General features: G+C 55.0%; 1 protein-coding gene across 1 annotated transcript in view; it reads left to right on the forward strand.

The window, feature by feature from the left end:
• Positions 1 to 8209, forward strand: part of LOC148435712 (bifunctional glutamate/proline--tRNA ligase-like) — a gene marked incomplete at its 3' end in the record, with an annotated part of 144970 nt that extends 136761 nt beyond the window's left edge. Inside the window, exon 19 of the mRNA XM_088465605.1 lies at positions 7988 to 8209. Coding sequence (XP_088321731.1) covers positions 7988 to 8209 — 222 coding nt within the window. The remainder of the gene's footprint in view (positions 1 to 7987) is intronic.
• Between the last annotated feature and the right edge of the window lie 1536 nt (positions 8210 to 9745).

A 9745-nucleotide genomic window follows, 5' to 3' on the forward strand; every position in this document is an offset into this window, starting at 1 on the left:
TGGGCATGTATGGCTGCCAATGGAACTGGTTCCCTTGTATTTATTGATGATGTGACTGCTGACAAAAGCAGCAGAATGAATTCTGAAGTGTTTCGGGCAATATTATATGCTCATATTCAGTCAAATGCTTCAGAACTCATTGGACGGCGCTTCACAGTGCAGATGGATAATGACCCGAAGCATACTGCAAAAGCAACCAAAGAGTTTTTTAAGGCTAAAAAGTGGAATGTTATGCAATGGCCAAGTCAGTCCCCTGACCTGAATCTGATCTGCGGAGCCTGTCCATCGACGCTCCGTACCTCCTACCTCAACGGCGGGACCTGTTGTCTCAGGGGCCCTGTCTTCACCCGGATCTGGGTCGACTATCTTTGACGGCGTGGCTCTTGAGACAGCCGTCCTGAGGTCTCGGGGCTTTTCTAGCTCCGTTATTACCACCATGCTGAGGGCGCGCAAGCCTGCTTCCGCGAGGATCTATCACAGAGTGTGGCACACTTACTTTCAGTGGTGCGAGGCCAGAAACTATGATCCCCAGGTGTTCCGAGTTTCGCGTATTCTGGCTTTCCTTCAGTCCGGTTTGGACTTAGGATTACGTCTTTCTTCACTGAAGGTACACGTGTCTGCTCTGTCGGTGTGGTTCCAGCGCAGGATCGCTGCTATGCCGGACGTACACACCTTTTTCCAGGGTGTTTTGAGAATCCAGCCTCCCTTTGTGCCACCTGTGGCCCCGTGGGATTTGGCGGTGGTTCTTAGGGCCTTACAGGGTCCTCCTTTTGAGCCCTTGGAGTCAGTGGAGCTCAAGTGGCTAACTTTTAAAACTGTTTTCCTCTTGGCAATTGCTTCTGCCAGGAGGGTTTCAGATTTGGGGGCGCTTTCTTGTCGTCCCCCTTTTCTGATTTTTCATCAGGACAGAGCGGTGCTTCGCACTCGTCCTGATTTCCTGCCTAAGGTGGTTTCCAGGTTCCACATTAATCAGGAAATTGTTGTACCAGCCTTTCAGTCACCTGATCTTTCGGCTGGGGAGACTTCCTTAGACGTTGTAAGGGCACTCCAGGTTTATGTGGACCGGACTAGTTCTGTGAGGAAGTCGGATTCTTTGTTTATCCTCTTTGGTTTTCACAAGAGGGGTTGGCCTGTCAACAAACAGACTCTAGCCCGTTGGCTTCGTTCTGTTATTATTGAGGCTTATATGCAGGAGGGTTTACCTGTTCCAGCCTCTGTTAAGGCTCATTCCACTCGGTCCGTGGGCCCTTCTTGGGCTGCTAGCCGTGGCGCCTCTGCTGTTCAGCTCTGTAAGGCGGCCACCTGGTCTTCCATTCAGACCTTTTTGAGGTTCTATGCGTTTGACACCTTTGCCTCTCAGGATGCATCCTTTGGGCGCCGGGTTCTCCTATCAGCACAGGAGCGTCCCCGCCCTTAGTTGGACTGCTTTGGGACATCCCCAAGGTCACCCTGTGGACCCCTATGGACCCTGAAGTAGAAAACAAGAGATATGGTAAGAACTTACCTTTGTTATCTCTGTTTCTACGAAGTCCATAGGGTCCACAGGGCACCCGCCCTGACGCACCTGGCTTCATATGGGCTCTGTGACTGGTCACCGGTTTTCCGTCTCCCATTTCTGTGAGTATGGTTCTTGTGTGTTCCAGTCTTCCTTCTCTCTGTTTCGTCTCCTCCTCCGGCCTGGGCTGCTTACCAACTGAGGTGCCTGTGGCTCGGGGGCGGGGTATAGGGGAGGTTGGACCCAAGTGCATCCTGGGAGCAGCTAAAAGCTTTAACTCCGTGGTGCCCGAGGATCCAGGATCCAGCTATACCCCCAAGGTCACCCTGTGGACCCTATGGACTTCGTAGAAACAGAGATAACAAAGGTAAGTTCTTACCATATCTCTTGTTTTACAGCCAGGTCAGGATAACCGTGGCTTCTTCTCGGCACAGATGTTTAATCAACAGGGAAAAAGTCCTCCCTGCATCCCTCGCAGGGTATTCTTCATCTGGGAGCCCTGCTGGATTCCCAGAATCTGAGAATTCTTCTGGCGTAAGACGAGATCTCCACTCTTCAACTAGGAGTGCGCGGATGTCTATTCAGTCGACATATGTCATTACACTCTGTATGCGCGGTCAATATAATTATATAATTGTGACTATATGAATATAATACTCCTCTTGCTGCAGATATATGACTGAAATCCACTAATTGTCCTGACTGATATGGTTAGTTAGACCTGTGGGTATTAACCTTAGAGTCCCATGATTATATGGTATATGTATGATAAGAGTCAGTAGACCATTGAATACTTGTTCCTAATCAGATGTGTGATCTCAATCACTTGATTAGATCCTCACAAGTTATATATATTTATGTGCATTACTGAGTTACTTTCTGAGGCTGCTATATAATAGGTTACATCCCTCAGTGTACAGGTGCCTGCTTTATACAGACATGATTTGGTAACAATGTTGCAGTTTTGGATCACGGCACTGTACCAACTGATCATTCGGAGGGAAATTCCTAGATATAGAATCAATACCATCTAGGATACATAGAAAATTATATTCGCCTAAGATGTATAATCATCTATTTTATATAAGTAGGTAATAAAAGTTACGTTTTAATTATTACACTTGTATAATTTAAGAGTGCCCCAAAAAGGAATTTTTCTTCTTTGCTCTTGCAAAATAAAACAATAAATATATACATTTATATACTCCTGGGAGCACCACTAACACACTGTTATTTATATGATTAATCCCAGAATAATAACGCGGTACAGTTGGTTTACAGACTAATTTAAAATTACTAACCTGTGCAGGGTCCCATTTCCCAATTCCCTTTTCCCTTCATTTAATTCAGTACCCAGCTGTCACTCAGCTCTTCCTCTATACTTATTTATACCTAGTTATTATCTGCTGGTCTCACGGCTCATGTAAAATGCGCATTACTCGTGCACCTGATTCCTGTGCGGCAGCCATTACTATAAGCCGCTGTGTGTGCGTGTTCAGTACTAGAGTGTGCGCATGGCTCCCCGTATTCAGGCGTCTGCTACTCGTACATAACGCTTATGTCAGCTGATCAGGGAACCTATCATTGCACTGGGAAGCGGTGATGTCAGACAGAGCTGATTGGCTCACATAATGGCGTCATACACTATATGTCAGTGACCGTATCCTGTATACTGGCAGATAGGATTGTGTAGGGCTCTGGGCTCTTCTCTATACATTTCTGCTCCTTTCTTTCTCCTCTGCTCTTTGGGCATCAGCCTCAGATAGACGCAGCTGTGAGACAGCTTTTAGAGTTGAAAGCAGAATATAAACAAGTAACGGGACAAGACTACCAAGCAGACGCCCGTCCTGTACCTCCGCCTAATAATCAGGCACCTGGTGCCTCCAGCCCCGAGTCCTCAGATACCATTATACTATATAACAGGGTAATGGAACAAGGAGAGGTTGTCCGAATTCTCAAAAGCAAAAAAGCCTCCAAGGTATGATGGCGTTTTCCTGTCATGTGTCCCTGCTGCCCATCGGGATAACCCGGGGGGGAATAGTAAGGGTCAGACCCAGTCCAGCGTTTATATGTGGGGCTGGGGAATCTGCGTCCTGATTTCTGACACGTTACAGCAGCGCTTTTGTTTCCAGTCTCTACAGTTACTAAGATGATATCATTCTGTCCCCCTTTTACTGTAATACTCCCCCTAGCACTATCCCTGCCCCCAGCGCCCCCTCCTGGTTACACCCTCACAGGCAGGACCCTCTTCCCTTCTCCTCTCCCCCTAGCACTATCCCTGCCCCCAGCGCCCCCTCCTGGTTACACCCTCACAGGCAGGGCCCTTTTCCCTTCTCCTCTCCCCCTAGCACTATCCCTGCCCCCAGCTCCCCCTCCTGGTTACACCCTCACAGGCAGGACCCTCTACCCTTCTCCTCTCCCCCTAGCGCTATCCCTGCCACCAGCTCCCCCTCCTGGTTACACCCTCACAGGCAGGGCCCTCTTCCCTTCTCCTCTCCCCCTAGCACTATCCCTGCCCCCAGCTCCCCCTCCTGGTTACACCCTCACAGGCAGGGCCCTCTTCCCTTCTCCTCTCCCCCTAGCACTATCCCTGCCACCAGCTCCCCCTCCTGGTTACACCCTCACAGGCAGGGCCCTCTTCCCTTCCCCTCTCCCCTTCCCCTCTCCCCCTAGCACTATCCCTGCCCCCAGCTCCCCCTCCTGGTTACACCCTCACAGGCAAGGCCCTCTTCCCTTCTCCTCTCCCCCTAGCGCTATCCCTGCCCCCAGCTCCCCCTCCTGGTTACACCCTCACAGGCAGGACCCTCTTCCCTTCTCCTCTCCCCCTAGCACTATCCCTGCCCCCAGCTCCCCCTCCTGGTTACACCCTCACAGGCAGGGCCCTCTTCCCTTCTCCTCTCCCCCTAGCGCTATCCCTGCCCCCAGCTCCCCCTCCTGGTTACACCCTCACAGGCAGGGCCCTCTTCCCTTCTCCTCTCCCCCTAGCGCTATCCCTGCCACCAGCTCCCCCTCCTGGTTACACCCTCACAGGCAGGGCACTCTTCCCTTCTCCTCTCCCCCTAGTGCTATCCCTGCCACCAGCTCCCCCTCCTGGTTACACCCTCACAGGCAGGGCCCTCTTCCCTTCTCCTTTCCCCCTAGCACTATCCCTGCCACCAGCTCCCCCTCCTGGTTACACCCTCACAGGCAGGGCCCTCTTCCCTTCTCCTCTCCCCCTAGCGCTATCCCTGCCCCCAGCTCCCCCTCCTGGTTACACCCTCACAGGCAGGGCCCTCTTCCCTTCTCCTCTCCCCCTAGCGCTATCCCTGCCCCCAGCTCCCCCTCCTGGTTACACCCTCACAGGCAGGGCCCTCTTCCCTTCTCCTCTCCCCCTAGCGCTATCCCTGCCCCCAGCTCCCCCTCCTGGTTACACCCTCACAGGCAGGACCCTCTTCCCTTCTCCTCTCACCCTAGCGCTATCCCTGCCCCCAGCTCCCCCTCCTGGTTACACCCTCACAGGCAGGGCCCTCTTCCCTTCTCCTCTCCCCCTAGCGCTATCCCTGCCCCCAGCTCCCCCTCCTGGTTACACCCTCACAGGCAGGGCCCTCTTCCCTTCTCCTTTCCCCCTAGCGCTATCCCTGCCCCCAGCTCCCCCTCCTGGTTACACCCTCACAGGCAGGGCCCTCTTCCCTTCTCCTCTCCCCCTAGCGCTATCCCTGCCCCCAGCTACCCCTCCTGGTTACACCCTCACAGGCAGGGCCCTCTTCCCTTCTCCTCTCCCCCTAGCGCTATCCCTGCCCCCAGCTCCCCCTCCTGGTTACACCCTCACAGGCAGGACCCTCTTCCCTTCTCCTCTCACCCTAGCGCTATCCCTGCCCCCAGCTCCCCCTCCTGGTTACACCCTCACAGGCAGGGCCCTCTTCCCTTCTCCTCTCCCCCTAGCACTATCCCTGCCCCCAGCTCCCCCTCCTGGTTACACCCTCACAGGCAGGACCCTCTTCCCTTCTCCTTTCCCCCTAGCACTATCCCTGCCCCCAGCTCCCCCTCCTGGTTACACCCTCACAGGCAGGACCCGTTTCCCTTCTCCTTTCCCCCTAGCACTATCCCTGCCCCCAGCTCCCCCTCCTGGTTACACCCTCACAGGCAGGGCCCTCTTCCCTTCTCCTCTCCCCCTAGCGCTATCCCTGCCACCAGCTCCCCCTCCTGGTTACACCCTCACAGGCAGGGCACTCTTCCCTTCTCCTCTCCCCCTAGTGCTATCCCTGCCACCAGCTCCCCCTCCTGGTTACACCCTCACAGGCAGGGCCCTCTTCCCTTCTCCTTTCCCCCTAGCGCTATCCCTGCCACCAACTCCCCCTCCTGGTTACACCCTCACAGGCAGGGCCCTCTTCCCTTCTCCTCTTCCCCTAGCGCTATCCCTGCCCCCAGCTCCCCCTCCTGGTTACACCCTCACAGGCAGGGCCCTCTTCCCTTCTCCTTTCCCCCTAGCACTATCCCTGCCCCTAGCTCCCCCTCCTGGTTACACCCTCACAGGCAGGACCCTCTTCCCTTCTTCTTTCCCCCTAGCGCTATCCCTGCCCCCAGCTCCCCCTCCTGGTTACACCCTCACAGGCAGGGCCCTCTTCCCTTCTCCTTTCCCCCTAGCACTATCCCTGCCCCCAGCTCCCCCTCCTGGTTACACCCTCACAGGCAGGACCCTCTTCCCTTCTTCTTTCCCCCTAGCACTATCCCTACCCCCAGCTCCCCCTCCTGGTTACACCCTCACAGGCAGGACCCTCTTCCCTTCTCCTTTCCCCCTAGCCCTATCCCTGCCCCCAGCTCCCCCTCCTGGTTACACCCTCACAGGCAGGGCCCTCTTCCCTTCTCCTCTCCCCCTAGCGCTATCCCTGCCCCCAGCTCCCCCTCCTGGTTACACCCTCACAGGCAGGGCCCTCTTCCCTTCTCCTCTCCCCCTAGCACTATCCCTGCCCCCAGCTCCCCCTCCTGGTTACACCCTCACAGGCAGGACCCTCTTCCCTTCTCCTCTCACCCTAGCGCTATCCCTGCCCCCAGCTCCCCCTCCTGGTTACACCCTCACAGGCAGGGCCCTCTTCCCTTCTCCTCTCCCCCTAGCGCTATCCCTGCCCCCAGCTCCCCCTCCTGGTTACACCCTCACAGGCAGGGCCCTCTTCCCTTCTCCTCTCCCCCTAGCACTATCCCTGCCCCCAGCTCCCCCTCCTGGTTACACCCTCACAGGCAGGACCCTCTTCCCTTCTCCTTTCCCCCTAGCACTATCCCTACCCCCAGCTCCCCCTCCTGGTTACACCCTCACAGGCAGGGCCCTCTTCCCTTCTCCTTTCCCCCTAGCACTATCCCTGCCCCCAGCTCCCCCTCCTGGTTACACCCTCACAGGCAGGGCCCTCTTCCCTTCTCCTCTCCCCCTAGCGCTATCCCTGCCCCCAACTCCCCCTCCTGGTTACACCCTCACAGGCAGGGCCCTCTTCCCTTCTCCTCTCCCCCTAGCACTATCCCTGCCCCCAGCTCCCCCTCCTGGTTACACCCTCACAGGCAGGACCCTCTTCCCTTCTCCTCTCACCCTAGCGCTATCCCTGCCCCCAGCTCCCCCTCCTGGTTACACCCTCACAGGCAGGGCCCTCTTCCCTTCTCCTCTCCCCCTAGCACTATCCCTGCCACCAGCTCCCCCTCCTGGTTACACCCTCACAGGCAGGACCCTCTTCCCTTCTCCTCTCACCCTAGCGCTATCCCTGCCCCCAGCTCCCCCTCCTGGTTACACCCTCACAGGCAGGGCCCTCTTCCCTTCTCCTTTCCCCCTAGCACTATCCCTGCCCCCAGCTCCCCCTCCTGGTTACACCCTCACAGGCAGGGCCCTCTTCCCTTCTCCTCTCCCCCTAGCACTATCCCTGCCCCCAGCTCCCCCTCCTGGTTACACCCTCACAGGCAGGACCCTCTTCCCTTCTCCTTTCCCCCTAGCACTATCCCTGCCCCCAGCTCCCCCTCCTGGTTACACCCTCACAGGCAGGACCCGTTTCCCTTCTCCTTTCCCCCTAGCACTATCCCTGCCCCCAGCTCCCCCTCCTGGTTACACCCTCACAGGCAGGGCCCTCTTCCCTTCTCCTCTCCCCCTAGCACTATCCCTGCCCCCAGCTCCCCCTCCTGGTTACACCCTCACAGGCAAGGCCCTCTTCCCTTCTCCTTTCCCCCTAGCACTATCCCTGCCCCCAGCTCCCCCTCCTGGTTACACCCTCACAGGCAGGGCGTCCGTGCTGAGTTTCTTCCTAATCCCCACAGCACCTGGTTGGCATAATCTATAACCTCACTTTGCCTCATCTCCCAGTTCCATGACTCAGGGCCTAAGGACTGATACATTCAGGTGTAGAGATCGGCGTATGAGCTCATGGCCTGAAGGTGCCTGCCTGGCGTTGTGACGTGGTTGCTGGTCACACAGCATTTGCTGTTATCACTTGTACATCTATCCCTATCCTGTTCTCTCTCCTTCCTCTCTCCTGTGCTTAGGGTGAGATAGACTCTGCAGTGAAATCTCTCTTAGACCTAAAAGCAGAATACAAACTGCAAACTGGCCAGGAATACAAGCCAGGATATCCTCCGTCTCCGTCTCCCTGTAAAGTCCCATTACCACAGACCGGTCCCACTCCCAGCAACAGTGCAAGTCTGTATGACCGCGTTTTTCAGCAAGGCGAGCTTGTCCGCAAACTTAAATGTGAAAAGGCTCCCAAGGTAAAGTGTTACTGGGGCCACATGTGGTACCAGTGTAATAATGTGTTTATACAGTAACAGTGAGTGAGATTTCTCATTGGTAATATGGGTGTTACATCTCCCCCCCTGATGTGTATGGTGAGGGGAGTGACTGTGTGTGATGGGTAATATGGGTGTTACATCTCCCCCCCTGATGTGTATGGTGAGGGGAGTGACTGTGTGTGATGGGTAATATGGGTGTTACATCTCCTCCCCCTGATGTGTATGGTGAGGGGAGTGACTGTGTGTGATGGGTAATATGGGTGTTACATCTCCTCCCCCTGATGTGTATGGTGAGGGGAGTGACTGTGTGTGATGGGTAATATGGGTGTTACATCTCCCCCCCTGATGTGTATGGTGAGGGGAGTGACTGTGTGTGATGGTAATATGGGTGTTACATCTCCTCCCCCTGATGTGTATGGTGAGGGGAGTGACTGTGTGTGATGGGTAATATGGGTGTTACATCTCCTCCCCCTGATGTGTATGGTGAGGGGAGTGACTGTGTGTGATGGGTAATATGGGTGTTACATCTCCTCCCCCTGATGTGTATGGTGAGGGGAGTGACTGTGTGTGATGGGTAATATGGGTGTTACATCTCCCCCCCCTGATGTGTATGGTGAGGGGAGTGACTGTGTGTGATGGGTAATATGGGTGTTACATCTCCTCCCCCTGATGTGTATGGTGAGGGGAGTGACTGTGTGTGATGGGTAATATGGGTGTTACATCTCCCCCTGATGTGTATGGTGAGGGGAGTGACTGTGTGTGATGGGTAATATGGGTGTTACATCTCCTCCCCCTGATGTGTATGGTGAGGGGAGTGACTGTGTGTGATGGGTAATATGGGTGTTACATCTCCCCCCCCTGATGTGTATGGTGAGGGGAGTGACTGTGTGTGATGGTAATATGGGTGTTACATCTCCTCCCCCTGATGTGTATGGTGAGGGGAGTGACTGTGTGTGATGGGTAATATGGGTGTTACATCTCCCCCCCCTGATGTGTATGGTGAGGGGAGTGACTGTGTGTGATGGTAATATGGGTGTTACATCTCCCCCCCCTGATGTGTATGGTGAGGGGAGTGACTGTGTGTGATGGTAATATGGGTGTTACATCTCCTCCCCCTGATGTGTATGGTGAGGGGAGTGACTGTGTGTGATGGGTAATATGGGTGTTACATCTCCCCCCCTGATGTGTATGGTGAGGGGAGTGACTGTGTGTGATGGTAATATGGGTGTTACATCTCCCCCCCCTGATGTGTATGGTGAGGGGAGTGACTGTGTGTGATGGGTAATATGGGTGTTACATCTCCTCCCCCTGATGTGTATGGTGAGGGGAGTGACTGTGTGTGATGGGTAATATGGGTGTTACATCTCCTCCCCCTGATGTGTATGGTGAGGGGAGTGACTGTGTGTGATGGGTAATATGGGTGTTACATCTCCTCCCCCTGATGTGTATGGTGAGGGGAGTGACTGTGTGTGATGGGTAATATGGGTGTTACATCTCCTCCCCCTGATGTGTATG

Source organism: Taudactylus pleione, unplaced genomic scaffold (assembly GCF_031769625.1).
Source record: "Taudactylus pleione unplaced genomic scaffold, aTauple2 ptg002044l, whole genome shotgun sequence".
NCBI lineage: Eukaryota > Metazoa > Chordata > Amphibia > Anura > Myobatrachidae > Taudactylus > Taudactylus pleione.